Genomic DNA, 18,154 nt, shown 5'->3' with positions numbered 1-18,154 from the left:
TGTATTATCTCTAAGACATTTATAATTTCTTGAGTAAAGACAGTATCTAAGCTTACTAATAAATCCCTGCGCCAATCAAACTAAATTTAACTAAGTACCTAACTGCTCACTTACATTTTTTATATTTTGCCCACCTATCAGGAATTCGCGACCGTTCTACAAATGTTTTTGTTGGATTTGTTATAAAAAGAAATCTTAATGCCTTTTTTTGTGTCAATTTTATGGAAAATAATTGTCGGCATTTGAGCAAGAGAGTGTCCGCTTTAAAGAGAGTAATTTATTCTAAAACTTATACTTAAAACTTGGTGTAGGAAAAGGTGTCAGCCCAAGTAGACGGCCGTGTAATAGAGGTGTCCGTTAGGAGAGCTTTCACTGTAGTTAGTACGAACACACCCGAAATAATAGTTGCCCAACTTAAAATTTTGTATTGTGTGGCGGCTCTTAATAATTGTATATGTTCATCCAGCAGATAGAATAGTGTATACTTTGCATTATAAACAGCAAATCTGGCAACGCTAAGAACTATTTCTTTTCGCTTGTGTGATTGAGTATTCATCCACATTTTGTGTATTAGAAATTGTATTGAAGAATATTTTGCAAATTTGTGATAAATTATTTCTGGGTGCAATGGCGGACATGAAATCAGTTTTCCACGAGTGGTGTTCGAAGAATAAAGTAGATCCGAAATTCGAAGTTCGCCCGACAGGTAAATTATTTCAGAGCTGGTTCATAAAATCCAGAATATAAAGTGACTGCCAAAGACGTTAATTAATTTGTATATATTTTCTTGTATACCTAAATTGTATAAAGGTCCGAAACATCGACAACGGTTTTTGTGTGAAGTGCGAGTGCCAAATTATCCCTATGTGGCCGCTGGTAATTCCACTAATAAAAAAGATGCCGAGCGTAACGCAGCTCGTGATTTCATGAGTTTTTTGATACGTACCGGTAAAGTAAATCCGGCTGATCTACCCGCCGATCCGGGCTTAGCGGCTATTGCACCTCCATCTACTGATGGGGGTGATGACGGCGGTGATAGATATGGATCAAAACGCAAATTTTTCGATGGTGGCATGGGACCGCAGGATTTAGGTCAAGCTTATCGACCCTTAGAGCGCGAAATCAATCCAGTTGATAGAGCACGAGAACAATTAGAAATGAAAGAAGCCGAGTCAGTTGATGTGAATGCCGCAATACATGGCAATTGGACAATTGAAAATGCCAAAGCGAAGCTACATCAGTTCATGCAAATGAACAAGATTACGGCGGATTATAAGTACACACCGGTAGGGCCTGATCACGCCAGGTATGATCATTGATTTCCATCATGGTTTTATTAAAAAACTATAAATTCAAACTAGCTCACCTCTTCCATTTTAAATCGATAAATCCAAGAGGAGAGCTTTATACTTATTACCAGTGGCAAGTTCCAAGTATTGGTGGCAGTCATATAAGTAAATGCGACTGAAATCGAGTGTATAAAGACAATGCGAATGTGGCATTGTGCGCTATTTTGCAAACTCTAAATATTTTGTGTATGAATTTGGTTGGATTTATTAAAGGGACGATGCGAATATTTTCTACCTTTTCAGCGGTTGAGAATTTTCGCAATGATTTTGTCTAACAAATTTGCATGGACTTTTGAATTAGGATCTGACTTCATTGTCTGTGCGAAAGCTCATATCATTGTTGTATTGTATATGAACAATTCCATTATCAGTAGAATAACACAGCTTTACAATTTTAGTTGAGAATTTTCTGCGTTGAACAACATTTTTATTTACTCATTTTAAATGATTTTTTATAATCTATGTAGTTATTGGGTATTCTTCAGTTTGCAAAGTAACGCATAATTCCACATTCATTGAAATGAATACTTCTATGGCCTGTACTCACCACCAAAATAAATAGCCATTGGGTAAGTGAATAAAATAAGAACAATTTTAGATAAATAAATTAAACCTAAACACATATTACACATAGTTCTAACATTTATATCGCGATTTAATCTAAATTTGAGATACCTTCATTTGAAATATATTTAGAGCTTATTTATACATAGAAGTGATAGCATCAGTAGAGAACTGCTAGGAGCTGAGTTGCCTCCTAGATAACATAATGTACATGTATTTTCAAGGCCAAAGACAAGGTCTAACAATGTTTATGTCGACCTGACGACTTATCGCCCCATCGATAGGTTTTCACCGTAAAATAACCAATTTTTGGGCAGTAGAAATTTTAGTAAACTTCAGAAATAGAAATGTTATAATTTTTAGAGTAAATAGTGTAAAATATTTAAGTAGTATTCTTTTTACTTGGATATTCTTAAGTATCCTAGTTGACTGATGCTCCTAATTTTTGCGAACCATTAAGAGTGTATTTTTTTTTTATAAAACTCACTTAAAGAGTAAATCTTATAAGCTAATTGTAATATAAAGCAATAGTATCGAGGCCTTACGTTCATTCTACGTTACCGGAATGTCTCGGGTTCTCCCAACCAAGGGCTGCCGCCCCAGTAAACTAGCCCTGTCTAGTGTACCGTATCCCACCCCCAATCTCTCGTCACAGGAGCAATCCCCGTGTTGCTCCCGCCATCAGGTGGCCCCTGCCTCAACGCCGATACCGTCCTCAGTACCGGCGCGTCAAACTACCGCCACCAACAATACCTCAACGGTAAGGAGCCCTCAGGCGCAACACTACTCTCCCATTGACCCACAACGCTCCTGCCCCTGTCCCAGTGCGGGGACAAACCAGCAGCTCCTGGTCTCCGTGTGTGAGACCAGGGTCCCTCGGAACCTGACAACAGTCCAGTGCAATGGCTGGTGCCACTTTCGGAGGTGCTCTGGCCTGCGCACCACCCGTGAGTGGTCATGCGACTTCGTTGCCCTCTGCTGCAGAGCTCCGCACCCGCAACCGCCACTGGCGGCGCCACCGTCCGTCAACGTCAGGCCACAACAACTTTTGCGGAACGCACAGCAGGACTAACGCAGACAACACCACGCGTCCCTCACCCTCCCGAGGAGTTTTAAACTCTTACAACTGAACTGCAACGGACTTACGAGTAAGATTGACGAGATAGTCGACTTCATGAGACGACATGGTGTCAAGATAGCTGCGGTCTAAGAGACACCCTGATATTGGTGCGCTCATCAGGGGTGAAAACCGATTGGTAGTAGGTCAAGCCTGCCAAATGATCGTAGGGGACAGCTATTAGCACGGAAGATAGACGATTCAACATTCAGCACTGTAAACGACGTCGCCCCCACTAGGATAGTGAGCGATTGCAGCAGCTCGCCTGACATCACAATTGCCAGCGCAGGTCTGAGAAATAGCATAACCTGGCGACCTATGCTATCGCTTGCATCAGACCACTTGCCCATTATCATCTCGATCGAGAAACCTGCCGACTTTGTTTCCGCGGATCGCCGGTCAGACATCAACTTTAACAAAGCTGATTGGACCAGATTCGCGAAATTTACTGAAGACATCTTCGCCGCTCTCCCCATTCCCACCGATGTGCGCGCAGGCGAACGCATATTCCGCAGGGCGATCACAGCCGTCGCGGCTCGCTTTATACCCGCTGGAAGGATCCGGGACATACGTCCAACTTTCCCACCTGAAGCAGCTTTTCTGGCGAACGAACGTGATCGCCTACGCCAGGCCGATCCCAGGGATTCTCGGATAAAGGATCTAAATTCCGAGATTCGGCAACCTGTAACCCGACATAAGCGGAACAAATGGGAAGAGCATCTGAAGTCCTGCAACTTCACCTCTGGTGGGAGCAAGCTTCGGTCCACCGTAAGGTCCCTGTCGAGCCCGACGAAGCACAACGACAAGGTGGCTATCACTTTGAACGGTCGTGCTTCGTCGGATTCGAAGAGATGCGCGAGCTATTTTAGTCGGCAATTTATTCTGCATCCTCCGGCCTACAGATCCAAACGTAGTGCCACCAGACGGCTGCACAAACTGACATACAACAGTGCGCCACTTGCTTTCTCCAGCGATGAGGTTCAGGGGGCCATCAAACACATGAAACCATACAAAGCCTTTGGTCCTGACGGACTAAACATGCTGATGCTCAAAAAAGCTGGGTCCATTGGGAGTAGAATATCTCACCAAGGTCTTCAATTTGTCTATGGCCACTCGCATCATTCCTGATAAGTGGAAATTAAGGAGAGTGGTCCCACTACTCGATAACTCTCCTTTCCCCAGTAGTGAAGACTCATGAGGACCTTTTACTCCCACTCTTTACGAAACACCTGCCCCCAGCCTCACACCAACATGGTTTGCGAAGTGTGCATAGCACCACCACGGCACTCACCGTCTAAAAAAGGCTTTCGATACAGTCAGCCACGCCACGCTACTAGATGATATTTTATAGTCAACACTCCCGCCAGGGCTGAAGAGGTGGACCGCGAACTACCTGAGTGGTCGTCATTCGTCGGTGATATTTCGAGACCAAACATCGAAACAGATGAAAATAAAGCAAGGAGTACAGCAGGGTGTTGTCCTTTCACCCTTGCTTTTCAATTTCTATATTTCGAAACTCCCCCAGCCACCAGAGGGAGTCTCCCTGGTATCATACGCCGACGACTGCACGATAATGGCGTCGGGCAATGACATTGATGGCCTATGCTCCAAGGTAAACGACTACCTCGCCAGCCTTTCTCGCTTCTTCACTGCGAGGAACTTACAACTCTCTCCCCCTAAATCCACGTCTACTCTTTTCACCACCTGGAGAAAGGAGGTCAAGCTACAACTCAAGGTAAAAGTCGATGACACACAAATTCCGACGGTTAACAACAACAAAATATTGGAAGTTACCTTTGACAGCTTGCTCTCCTCCGGACAGTATACAGACAAGCCATAAACGACATTCATCGGGAGACTCTCACCACCTTCTTAAGCTCCCGACCCCCGAATGCCGTTATCGGGGTCCAACCATCACCAATCGCAGACGAAGATCTCCAACTTCCTCGAGAGTCCCGCGTAACCTTGGCACAATTACGTTCTGGATATTGTAGCAGGTTAACCTCCTACTTATCCAGAATCGACCCCGACATACTAAACATATGCCCAGCATGTGAAGGCACCCCGCACGACACTAACCACCTTTTCACATGCCCCATCAAACCCTCTCTCTCTGGACCCAACCCGTCGAAACAGCTAGTTTCCTGGGAAGTCCATGAATTCATTAAAGTAGGGTATTCATAGAGTCCAAGCAAAGATTTGTGGGAAAAAAATTTTCAAATTCCAATTTGGAATTTTTTCATGTTTTATGTTTTTTTTCTCTATTTGAATAAAATTTTACAGGAGCTTCATGGCTGAAATGCATATTTTCGTACGTCAGCTGAAGCGGACAGTTACTGCACGCGAGACAGGTTCCAACAAACAATCGGCAAGCAAATCGTGCGCTTTGTCTTTGGTGCGCCAACTGTATCATTTGGGCGTAATTGAAGCGTTTAGTGGCACACTGAAGCAGCGGAAAGACGATGAGGACATGAAGCCATATCCAGTAAAGATTTCACCCGAACTAATTGAAAAGGTTGATGATTGCATCCGAGATCTTGATCTTCCAGTTATCAATCCGTTTAACATAAAACCAGAAAACGAGAACGCCGGTGTAAGCTTACTTGTAAGTAAATAATTTAATTAAAACTTTATAGTTCTCATACATATGCTGCATTCAAAGGTGCCAAGCCAAAGAGATGTAAAACGTCAAGAAAACGACGATGGTTCACAAATGCAAGGTACTGTCATACCTTGGGCTCCGCCCCAACCCAACTGGAATGCATGGAATGCATGTAACATCGACGAGGGCTACCTGGCCACAGCCAGTTTGGATGATCTTTGTGACGACCTCGAAGCTACATCTAAAGAAAAGAGGATGGATAACGTGGAACTTCAGAAATTCGTAGATTTCCGTGAATGTCTGCCAATCGCTGCAATGCGCAATGAAATAATGTCGAACATACACGAGCATCCTGTTGTTATCATACGCGGCAACACTGGCTGCGGCAAAACGACACAAATTGCTCAATATATATTAGAAGACTACATTACATCTGGTCAAGGTGCATTTTGCAACATTTATGTGACCCAGCCGCGTCGTATTTCAGCGATTTCGGTAGCAGAACGTGTCGCCGCCGAGCGTTGTGAGAATCTCGGTGAATCTGTCGGCTACTCAGTGCGCTTTGAAACGGCAACACCGCGACCTTACGGTGCCATTCTCTTCTGCACCGTTGGTGTGTTGTTACGCAAGCTTGAAGGCGGTTTGCGTGGCATTTCGCATATTATTGTAGATGAAATACATGAACGTGATGTGAATAGTGACTTTTTACTGGTTATTCTACGTGATATGGTGCATACATATCCCGAACTGCATGTCATATTAATGTCTGCTACAATTGATACAACCTTATTTTCAGAATACTTTGGGCGTTGCCCTGTTCTAGAAATACCTGGACGCGCTTTTCCAGTACAACAATTCTTTCTGGAAGATTGCTTAGAAATGACTAAATTTATGCCCACACCCGAGTCGCGAAAGAAAAACAAAGAACGTGACGATGAGGAGAAGGCAGTGATTGCTGAGAATGGCGAAGATGCCAATGATCAAAACTTAAATAAAATTTGCGATCCGAAATATTCGCAGAGTACAAAAGAAGCCATGTCTTTGTTGTCTGAGTCCGAGTGCTCATTCGAACTAATTGAAGCGCTGTTGCTACACATTAAATCAAAGAATATACCAGGTGCGGTACTTGTATTTTTGCCCGGCTGGAATTTGATCTTCGCCCTGATGAAATATTTGCAAAATTCCCAGTTTGGCGGACCACAGTATCGCATATTACCATGTCACTCGCAAATACCTCGGGAGGACCAGCGAAAAGTATTTGAAACAGTACCAAATGGTGTTACAAAGGTGAATTATTTCAAATAATTGTTATCGAAATTTGTATATAAAAGACGAAATTATAACAGAATAATCCCTAATTTTTTCATCCCTATGCACTTAACTATTTTTAAGTAATGAATTAAAACGGAATTAACGATTTTTGTTTACTTCTAGATCATTTTGTCCACTAACATCGCCGAAACGTCTATTACCATTGATGACATTGTTTTCGTAATTGATATCTGTAAGGCACGTATGAAGATGTTCACCTCCCACAACAATCTGACTAGTTACGCGACGGTGTGGGCGGCTAAGTCAAATTTAGAGCAACGTAAAGGTCGCGCAGGGCGCGTTCGTCCGGGTTTCTGTTTCACTCTTTGTTCTCGAGCTCGTTTTGAGAAATTGGATGAAAGCATGACGCCAGAAATATTTCGCACTCCATTACATGAATTGGCTCTTTCCATTAAATTGTTGCGCCTGGGTTCCATACATCAGTTTCTCTCAAAGGCGTTGGAGCCACCACCACTTGATGCGGTAATTGAAGCTGAGGTGCTTCTCCGTGATATGCGATGCTTGGATGCTAATGACGAGTTGACACCACTAGGCCGCATTTTGGCACGGTTGCCTATTGAACCTCGACTAGGTAAAATGTTGATATTAGGAGCTGTTTTCGGCTGCGCAGATATATTAGCGAGTATGGCATCATATTCAAGCACTTTCTCCGAGATATTTGCATTGGATATTGGGCAGCGACGTTTAGCCAATCACCAGAAGCAGTTGGGTGGCCGTAAATGTTCTGATCATGTCGCTATGATTATCGCTACGCAAATGTGGGAAAATGCAAAGAATCGTGGAGAGGAAGAAGAGATAAAGTTTTGCGAGTGGAAGGGCTTGCAGTTGTCAACTATGAGAGTTATGTCTGAAGCAAAAGGCCAACTTTTGGATCTGTTACAACAAACTGGATTTCCAGAGGAGTCAATGATCTCTTACAAAGTGGATGCGAATTCCGATGATCCCGTACTTGATATAGCTACTGCACTGCTTTGTTTGGGATTATATCCAAATGTTTGCGTACACAAGGAGAAACGTAAGGTTTTAACTACAGAATCGAAAGCTGCACTTCTGCACAAGACCTCTGTGAATTGTAGCAATTTAGCGGTCACATTTCCCTACCCATTCTTCGTGTTCGGCGAAAAGATACGAACACGCGCGGTATCCTGCAAACAAATGACAATGGTAGCCCCCCTACATTTGCTACTTTTTGGCTGCCGCAAGGTGGATTATATTAAGGACAACATAGTACGCTTGGATAATTGGCTTAACATAGAAATGGATCCTCAGCATGCTGCCATGCTGGCAGCTTTGAAGCCTGCTATAGAAAACTTAGTAACCGTAGCATGTGATGACCCATCCGAAATTGGGCAACTGGAAGAGCCCCTATTAAAGCTTGTAAACGTTATAAAAGATTTATGCGTCATGAATGCTGGTGACTTTGGTGTAACTAGAGAGGCGGGTGTGTTGCCCTTCCAGACCCGACATGGCGCCGGCGGCGGTGGTGGACCACCAAACAAACGAGGACGTTTTGAAGGTGGTAGCAGCGGCGGAAGCTGGAATCGTGGTGGCGGCAACTGGGGCCGTGGAGGATATGGACGCGGTGGTGGCACAAGCCAATGGGGCCGTTATGGCGGTGGCGGTGGCGGTAGAGGTAGATTTTAAATTTATGTGTAACTAGTATCTGATATTTTAAATGCCCATAACAATATGACGATACATTTAATTGCTAATAAAGTCTTATGAGTACAACACAGAGTAATTATTTTCTATTTTCAAAATCGTTTGATACACTATAAAATACGTTAAATTTAAACAATATTCCTTTTTTGGATAATGTCTTACAAAATTACTACCGTTATTTCTGTTGCTGCAGTATGCCATATTTTCGTTCACATTCTTTGCTGCAATAGAACCGCTTATCATGTACATAGGTCGCTTCTTTCTGGCAGACGCGACACCAACATTTCCTTTTAATTTCAATCTGTTCTACTTGTAGTTCATTTAATCTCTGTTGTAAACGCGCCACTTCAGCCTCTAGGTTTGTTGTTTGTTTTTGACATCGTGGCCACAGGTAATGCACAATGCGTGACTGGTCGTTAATCTTCTCGATCAAAGCTTTCGTTTGCTTAATACTTAAATGTGCTGGTTTCCTCATTTTTAAACAGTAACGACGCAATCTTAAATGCGAGCCCTTAGTTGTTAAACAATTATCTTCTAACCTATTTTCGTCAACTGTCTTTTTTGCAAATGACGATCTTGTACGCTTAGGAATTTTTGCAACTTTCCACATTCTTTTTTGCTTCTTTTTAGTTGGTCTGGACCAATTGGATCCCGTGTCAGTTGAAGTAATTGGAGAGGATTGATTGGATTCAATCAAAACGGAGTCGTCATAATACATTTTTTGGTACATTTTTATGGCGAAAAAAGTCCAGAATAATTGAAATATTTTTCGTGGTCTACTAAGAAAATAATAAAAAGATTTTATTAGATATGAGTTGCCATCTCTTTGATACATGAAATGTAATTTCATCAAAGGAAAAAAATTTAATGACAATAGGTGCTGTGATTTTTTGGCATTTGGCTCTATTATATCCCGATCAGTTTCCACAGGAACGATCCGGATCATTTTATTGGTGTTGGCAGCACTGATATGAAACCAGAGAACGTAAATTCATTCATGAATTACGTTCTCTGATGAAACTTCTGTTTTATTTTGGTAGTATGATTAAGAAATATAAACAATTTGTTTTTTGTTTTTTTTGAATAACCAATTCATATATTATCAATTTGCAGTAATAGTTTATGCGTAATAACGCAGTATTAAATTTTTCTACAAAAACTTTATTCAACATTATAACTAATTCTGAAATTAAAGCCTTTTGAATTTACTTCATACAACTGCCTGTTTATGTATACATTCACTTGTCACTTCTACAAATAATAAAAAGCTGTGCTGCCAAACTAACGACGAGAAACAAAACGAACAGATCGAATCATAAAAATAAGTAGATTTGTATCAGGATCACATCCTTGTAGTCATATTTGCTTGCAAATTTTTTATCCGAATCCCAATTATTAACCATTGGAATACTTTTCAAATAACAAGGGAGACCAAAAAATCAGAAACCTTCCATTTTATTACATGTATATACATATATCATTACCAAGAAAGGATCCCTGGCAATGCAGGGATTAGTTTTTATGTGGTTGGCATCACCGTATTTAACTGCAATTCCTTCCCTTTCTATTGTCAATTAACTGCACAGGTTGGGAAATGATGCGGCAAACGTGAATCGTAAATACTGGTGTAATAATTGTTTAAATTTAGTGATATTTCTTCTTAAAATTAACCAGAAATATCTTATAACTATACACGAGTACCCAGTGTTTAAAAATGTGCTAAAAGTTTAGCGAGCTTTGCTTGAAATAGTGAAAAATTAGGATTGAACTCTAATCACATCGTCGCTAGGACGGAAAATCGATAGTTACTGGCGGAGTTTTTGAAAACTAATTTTTAGCATTATTTGCTAAACAATGGTAGGCCTACTGGATCCATTGAAATATGGCGAGCATTTTTATGAATTGTACACCAGTAATACACGTCGGTAAGTAAAAATATGATGAAAAGATGCAGTTAAAAATTTTGAGACACCGCTGTCTCGATGCTTTGCTCTAAAGTATCGATTTATCAAAAATGCAATGATAAGCAACCCTTAAATGACATCAAGGCTATTGACATCTTACCAGTCAGCTGAAGGCGACACAGCTGCCAACTGGAATGTAAGAATATGGCCAATAAAGATACGCCGATAAGTGGTTAGTGGGTCAGAAAGCCGGGAAATAGCGCACAGCTGTTTTGATTACTATTTTGACGTCGTAAATGAGTAATACCTACGGCTTGTTTATGTTTACATTTTGGGCCAAGGTCACGCGGGACCAATAACACGAATATTTGCTTTCCCATTCATGACGTTGGAATTAATACGAGAAAACAAACAAATATTTATAGTATGTATGTCTGTATGTTAAATGAAATACCTATGCATTATTAAAATACGTTTTTATACCCCTTTTCTTTAATTAAAAAAAATATTGGAAATTGTTTTAACAGTTGTTACACTTTGATACATACAGTGGTTCATACAAGTAGTTTGGAATGTATCTTTTACATATATACATTTTTACTTTTTAATAACTTTTTACTTACTCTTTACTATTTTTACTGTTTAATTTACTTTTTTTGTATGCGTTTGCGCATTACCTTAAAAGATTGGTTGGCCAGCAAGAATAAGTATTGAGCCGTTCAATAATTGTAACAAAAACCGTGTGTGGAAGTCTGTGCTCTCTTGAAACTGTTACTCGAACGAGTTTAATTTACTTATTAGTCGTACCAGGGGCCACTAGCATGTATTATTATTAATATTACTTATATTAGCTAATGGGTAATTATTAAGGGCCTAACTACAGCTGAAAATAATAGATCTTTGTCGACATTGCCAAATGATAGAAAACCAAAATATTAGTCCCAAACACTAACGGCAAAGTTAAGACCACACTCACGCCCAAGTATTCGATGAGACAGTGCGCAGAGTTACACAAAAATAAATATGGATTTATATATACAGTTTCCCATATGATGCGTAAATATAGAAATTCGTTAACAGAAAGCACCTCTTCAAAGTCCTGTCATAAACCCTATAGAAACTCTTTGAATGAATTATAATTTTTTTTATGTATTATTAAGTTTATATTAAAAATAACAATTTATTTTAATTTAAATCACATATAAATATACCTGTGTGAGCCACTCTATCTATATTTTTCCCGAACGTGTACCAAACTCGTATCTGTATTAAATCTTCGTTTAGTAATTTGAATGCCTCTACTTTACTTACTTTTTTAAAAATTATTCAACCAGCTTATTCAACCACACGGTCATGGAACCATTTTCGAGAAATTAAAAATTGCTCTGTCAATAGCATTGCAATGTGTATTGCTTATTTATTTGTTTTAAAAGTAAATATGTGAGTAAAGCTTCAACCATTTCAGAAAACTTCAAAATGACCGAAAATCGTTGTCGAAACGTAAAAGTAAGGATAAAAAGGCAGCAGCTCTCGCGGCTGCCGCAGCTGTTCTTGAAGGCAACGCGGGTGCCATTGTAAATCCCATGGATCCCCCCATAATCAAAGATCAACTACTACTGTTTCCCGCATTTCCTGTAGCACATATAGAGCTCGAGGCGAACGCATCCAAATTCGCTGTTTTTGCTGTTATACGTTCCACAGTCTTAGAAGCGGAGACCCGTTATGCACTTTTCCAAGATACCAGTGGCGCTCTGCGTCGTCTACACAATTTAAGTTCCTCTTGTTGCCTCATCTGTGCCGGCTCCTGCATCGCTACAAATCTGCTTGATTGTTCTTGCCACACAACGTTGTCAGCAGTAGTTGGTAGCGCGAATAGCGGCAGTGGACTGCTGGTGGAAAAGCGTTCTCGTCACGATTCAGCAAACAGTGATGCGGAAAGTGAGTCTGACGATGCCACCGAAAAAGAGCTTGCGGTGGTGCGTGTACCGTTGATTGTTGGCGCCGGATTGCGTAGCCTTTTCGAGCTAATTGCCGACGCACGCCACATACAGCCGACACTATGCACCAAGGCACTAAAAGCGTTATTAGATGTCATACAAGGACAGCAGCCGGAGTCTTTTAAATTGGAGCCAGATGATTTGATCAATCCGTTGTATGATTTACTGCTTGATTTAACTACAATGCCGGCCGCAATGGTTTCCAACGCGACTACAGAAGCGAATTGGTCTGCAATGGCTTGTGCGGCATTGATTGGACTATGCATTGCACGTGGTGACACTGGCAAGATACTGAAAGCTATTGCAGCAATGTTAATGTCTCCCAAACAGCTATCCAGACAAATTATACAACTGCCTTCAGTACTATCAACCCTTCAAAAGACTGTAATGAGTGCAGCGCTGAATAAGCCCACAAGACCAGATTTCCACACGAACGGCGTGCCGACGAATTCGCTTATCGATGAGGTTTGACTAAATTTATAATAGAGAAGTTTTAATTTTTTATTAATTATCGAGCCGAAAGCATTGGCAGCCAGAGCTCCTTATTTCGTGTAAATAAATAATTAAAAATTGTTATTCTTCCAGTTCACATTAAAAACTTCTGTGACCGCTTGCGGCAGCCTCTACACTCAACCCGCTATGGCTTCAGATGGCAGTTATCTGTATCTCTTACTTGGGAGCTCCTTGCTTAAGATCGGCACTGGTTTTAGTGGCTCTTTCAAAGGGCATGTTTATGCCCAAAATGATGAATTCACCAAGGAAAAATCTGGTTGGTTGGGCTACTTCGGCGGTAATCTATACTTTCGACGTAATGTCAAGCGTTCAGCAGACCACCTGCATCTGGTAAACACAGAGACGCTGACTATTAAGGGCATCAATTCTGTCAATCTCGTACCCATACGTGAGGGATTCAATTATGTTCTTTTCACGGATGAAGACTCCATCAATGCAATTTGTACCAATAGAGATGTAAGTGAAAAATTTAAGAGCTATAATTCCAGAATGGTTATATCACACATACTAGGCACTGACATACATTTTTCCTTCAGGATACGCTTGTTGTAAAGAAATTGAATTTCAATACCTCAAATACTTACGGTAGCGATTTATCGCCTCCATTCGAGATTCCTTTAAAGCTGGCGCGTAAAAAATTTCGTACACTTGGCTACGCTGCTTTCGAGGATGAGGTGCTCAATCAAAACCAAATACAAAAAATTCAATCTTCCTACAATATTTTCGAGCCGAAACTGCCCAGTGAGATAGAGGTACAGGGGATTGTATGCGGCAAGGAATTTGGCCTTGTGCGTGCATCAAATGGCAAGGTGTACTACTACGGCAAGTCGGCATCTTTGGGCTTAAAATCTATCGGCCGAACACCAACTATGAAAATGACTGAGTTGATTATTTCGAAAGTTTCGAATATTGTGCACATCGCGGTTGGTCATGATGGTATACACGCATTGTTGGTAAATGATGATGGCACTGTTTATTTTACGGGTGAGCGGAAAAAGAAAAATGTGTTAGTAGTAAAATAATTTTGTTTGGTCGTAGGTACCGCACGCCGTGGTGAAGATGGTGACTCTTCCAAGAATCGACGACAGCCAAAAGCTGTCAAGCCCAAAAAAATGTCGAAAATCGATGGTCACGTAGTCATACATGCGGCTTGCAACAATGGCACGTCTGCTTTTGTAACAAAAACTGGTAAGCTGATTATGTTTGGCAAGGACACAGCGCATTGTGATACCGGTGGTTGTGTTAGTGACTTCATTGATCAGCACATAACAAAGGTGGCGCTGGGTAAAGCGCACTGTGTGGCCTTAAATTCTAAAGGTCAACTTTTCACTTTCGGGCTGAATAACAAAGGCCAATGCGGGCGTGTGTTTAGCAAGTCTAGTAAGGATAATTGCGTAACCCTACAAGGTAGTGGTGGTGCTAGCGCTTTAAGCATAGGGCCGGCTGCTGACTCAGATGGCAAATGTTTGTTGGGTGGAAAGAAGTTGAAATTTGATTTTTCTACACTCTGCGATTACGATGATCATCAACTGGTGCAAGGGCAATGCCGCGTATGTGTTATGTGCCGCGAGTGCACCGGCTACAATGTGTCCTGTGTGTCGACTTTGAATGTCCCCGTTGAAGAACGCTTGTCGGGAGCGTAAGTGGATACAAATAGTTATTTAATAAGAATATATAAAAGACACACATTCATTTTAGGATTTGTCCCTGTGGTCATGGCGACGCCGGTTGCTCCAAATGTGGCCTCTGCTCCACCTGCATTTCACTGCAAGAGGCAGAAAACGATGCTAACAAGGACAACAAACAGCTGAATAGTGAATTAAATCGTCAACGCTCGAAGAGCTTAATAATGCGGCGCAAGGAAAAGAAATTAGTTGCAGAAGAGAATATTGGAACGCAATTGACTGATTCAGACAAGGATCCACCACGCGTTGCTCCATTAGCGCCACAGATGCTAAATCTGCCGAGCAGTTCACCAGTGGTGCAAGTATCCTGCGGCCTTCATCATACCGTCGTACTAACGCTAGCCGGTGAAGTTTTCACCTTTGGCAGTAATCAATATGGTCAGTTGGGTACGGGGGATTTGCAACCCGTAAACGGACCAGTTAAAGTGAATGTGCAAGGCGCAATTAGCCAGGTAAGCGCTGGTAGTAATCACACAGTGCTGATGACCTACAAAGGCATGGTGTACACTTTTGGCAATTACCAAAAAGGCCAGTTAGGTCGTTTGCCAAACGATTCTCAAAGAGATAAAGCTACGGCCGTTGGCGAGGATGTGGGTGCAGCATCTAATAAAAAAGCAAGCGGTGAAAATAACACAACTCCTACAGGCCCTGGTGGAGCAACCAAGGATGCCGGCATTGCAAGTTTATTGACGCAACGACAGAAATTTCTATGGCATTGCGCACCCGGGGCTGTCTTGTAAGTGATATATTTTGATAATGCACAGAATACTTTATGCATTTATATTACTGGAATTTACTTTGCAGCGGTTTGGGCCCCAGCTTCGGTAAGAAGGCAACTTGGATTGGCGCAAGTGGTGATCAGACGTTTATAAAAATCGATGAGTCGCTCATCACTACGCACATGTTGCCGAAAGTCAATGTAGTCGCCAATAAGAAAACTATTTGTGAGTGGAAATAAATTATTTGAAAATCAGTTTACCTAATTTTTTTTTTCTTTTTTTAAATAGTGCTCATACCTACTATTCCGCTCACATTCCACACACTTTCGATCAACCGTCGTGACGGCAGCTGCACTGCTCATTACCGAAATCAAATAAATTTTGTACAAATCATACAAAATAGTAATGCTAAAGTAATGCCGGAGCTAAATCAAAATATTGCCGCTAGTGCTTGCCCCTCGGTAGTGGCTAGCAGTGCACCCGCTGCGATGGCGCCATTGCAACCTGTCCTGGCGGGTCCTATAAACGACCAGATGTCGCGTAGCATGCACGAGGCGCGCAATCAAATTTTCGATTTGCAAGAAAATCAGCTGGGGGAACAGCAACAGCGACGGCGCCAACGCGGACGCGATCAGGCCAAAAGCCCTGCTGGAGTCTCGGCAAGTAGTAGCGGTGGCGGAGGCCATGGCAGCTCCATCATGGATAAGCCGCAACCTCAAATCGCGTTCGCTTTAGATCCCCACTATAATATATTGTGGGTATACGATGGCGGGGTGCGGAAGTTACAGTGTTACAATGTAATGGCCAGCGAAATTGCCAATTGTGGTGTCGTAAGTTGAGAAGCAAATTGGTTTATTTTTTCTTTAAGTAATTTTTCTGAAACAGAATTCATCAAATTTTCGCGCGATATTATCACCGGAACTGGCCTTGCCCAACAAAGTGGATGCCCGCATATCGCGTTCACAAGCCTCGTTGAATTTGCTGGCTTGTTTGGATATTCTTACTTCAGCTCAAGATGCTATGTAAGTATATAATGCATTGGCAATAATCATTATTCAAATAAATTGATAACTTATACCAAATGACTTACATACATAAGCATTTCCAGGCATTTGAAATAGTAATTAAGATAATTGAAAAATATTTATGTACATTTGATTTTATGATTCTATAATTTTGATTCTAAATATTAATTTAGTGAATTTAAATTTTTTAAATGTTTTCCAAATAATTCAAAAGCCCCGCATGCTTTGAAGAAGCAGTACCCAAGCAACAAAGCCATACTAAAGAAGCCTTGAATAACGAGTATCAGATCGTGAACCGTTTTGATAATTTTGGCGGCGGTTGGGGCTATTCAGGGCACAGTGTAGAAGCTATTCGTTTCTCCGCCGATACTGATGTTATGATTTGTAAGCTCTTAAATTAGTTGCTTTTTTTCCAATTTATTACTCTCTCTTTTACCTACAGGTGGCTTCGGCATGTTTGGCGGTCGTGGAGAGTATACTTGCAAATTGAAACTATTCGACCTAGGCACTGATGGGGGCGGTTATGAGAAAGAGGGCATTCTCATTACTGAAACAAAAGAGATACCATTTGAGTGCGCTGCCCGTAGTAAACATCATATAATGTTGTCGAAGCCTATTAATGCTGCGGCAGGTCGCTGGTATTTGGTGTGGGCACGTATTGCTGGACCCTCGTCTGATTGCGGCTCTTGCGGACAGGCTTCTGTGACAACTGAAGATCAAGTAGTATTCACCTTTAAGTCATCGAAGAAGGCTAATAATGGCACTGATGTGAATTCAGGTCAAATACCATCCATTCTCTATCGCCTCATTACACAAGAATCAAAGCAGCCAGCTGCTCCGGTTGATGTGGATCCGGTGCAAAAAATTACCAAGTCCTTTGCGAATACAGTGAGCAAAGAGTGTTTTGAGAGTTTAGTAGTTTTGCTGAATTGGTCTTGGGAATCATTTAAGACGAATTTACGCGAACAGCGCGATAAAGGGCGACAATTGCAAGTAAAACAAACGTTGGCATATTTGATTTATGTGAATAAATCCTGTCTGCGTCTACTGCGCAAATATACGAATGAAATATATCCGCCACGCGCATCGGCAACATTTGCCAATACCTTGACGGCGAGTAGCATTGCAAATGCACTGACGAAGTTGCAGGCACGTACAGCAAAAGGAGATGGCAGAGGTGTGTGCGAATTGAGTTTAAAAAGCGTTGTAGTTAATTTTAGTTTCTCTTATTTATTTTCAGATAAAAATTCTAAATCTGCGCTGAGCAATTCTGCTTCCACTGTAATCGCGAACAATGTGGCCAAGTACTTTGGTGAAGCTTCTGCCACAACAACATCTATATCAGGAGCCGCCAACGGCGTGTCGTCAACTCGCAAGCCCAATATGGAGAACATACAATTGGCCGAGTGTATTGGCAATGTACGAGCACTCCTAATTGGCATCTTCTGTGACGATATCTTCAAAGATATATGCAGTGAAAGAGGTGAAAATTCTAAAAATATGCTTTAGCATGTATCCATTATGTTCTTCTTGTAAAATTGTAGGTTTCGCTATGGCATTTGAAATTTTGGAAGAATGCCACATCAGCTTTGTGGCCTGCTTTGACGCCTTCTATCCCACATCGTCGTTGAAATGGAATTGTTTGTGTGACTTGCTATCCCAAATGGATAAAGTAAAAGCTTTAA

General features: G+C 41.5%; 2 protein-coding genes across 6 annotated transcripts in view; both read left to right on the top strand.

The window, feature by feature from the left end:
* Positions 1-539: 539 nt before the first annotated feature.
* LOC129237130 (dosage compensation regulator) lies at positions 540-8,701 on the top strand. 2 transcript variants are annotated; one of them, XM_054871606.1, is made up of 5 exons: positions 540-706; positions 811-1,306; positions 5,314-5,635; positions 5,693-6,919; positions 7,067-8,701. In XM_054871606.1, the coding sequence occupies exons 1-5, from the start codon at positions 628-630 to the stop codon at positions 8,606-8,608; spliced, it is 3,666 nt and encodes a 1,221-aa protein (XP_054727581.1). In that variant the 5' UTR covers positions 540-627; the 3' UTR covers positions 8,609-8,701. The 2 variants fall into 2 exon arrangements, with proteins under 2 accessions (XP_054727581.1, XP_054727582.1); XM_054871607.1 differs by lacking the exons at positions 540-706; positions 811-1,306 and adding an exon at positions 1,815-1,918.
* Positions 8,702-10,226: 1,525 nt separating this feature from the next.
* LOC129239679 (E3 ubiquitin-protein ligase highwire) overlaps positions 10,227-18,154 on the top strand; it is a 69,621-nt gene continuing 61,693 nt past the window's right edge. For 3 of the 4 annotated variants that reach the window (XM_054875378.1, XM_054875376.1, XM_054875377.1), the window contains exons 1-12: positions 10,227-10,551; positions 11,996-12,992; positions 13,113-13,496; positions 13,577-14,024; positions 14,079-14,679; positions 14,739-15,461; positions 15,530-15,669; positions 15,733-16,274; positions 16,330-16,466; positions 16,684-16,853; positions 16,912-17,952; positions 18,014-18,141. In XM_054875378.1, the coding sequence (XP_054731353.1) occupies positions 10,481-10,551; positions 11,996-12,992; positions 13,113-13,496; positions 13,577-14,024; positions 14,079-14,679; positions 14,739-15,461; positions 15,530-15,669; positions 15,733-16,274; positions 16,330-16,466; positions 16,684-16,853; positions 16,912-17,952; positions 18,014-18,141 (5,382 nt within the window). In that variant the 5' untranslated portion in view covers positions 10,227-10,480. The remainder of the gene's footprint in view (positions 10,552-11,995; positions 12,993-13,112; positions 13,497-13,576; positions 14,025-14,078; positions 14,680-14,738; positions 15,462-15,529; positions 15,670-15,732; positions 16,275-16,329; positions 16,467-16,683; positions 16,854-16,911; positions 17,953-18,013; positions 18,142-18,154) is intronic. The other variant, XM_054875379.1, reaches the window with a different exon arrangement.

This window comes from Anastrepha obliqua, chromosome 2, assembly GCF_027943255.1.
Source record: "Anastrepha obliqua isolate idAnaObli1 chromosome 2, idAnaObli1_1.0, whole genome shotgun sequence".
NCBI lineage: Eukaryota > Metazoa > Arthropoda > Insecta > Diptera > Tephritidae > Anastrepha > Anastrepha obliqua.
The sequence above is the reverse complement of the archived record's forward strand: the minus strand, read 5'-3'. Positions and strand labels throughout refer to the sequence as shown.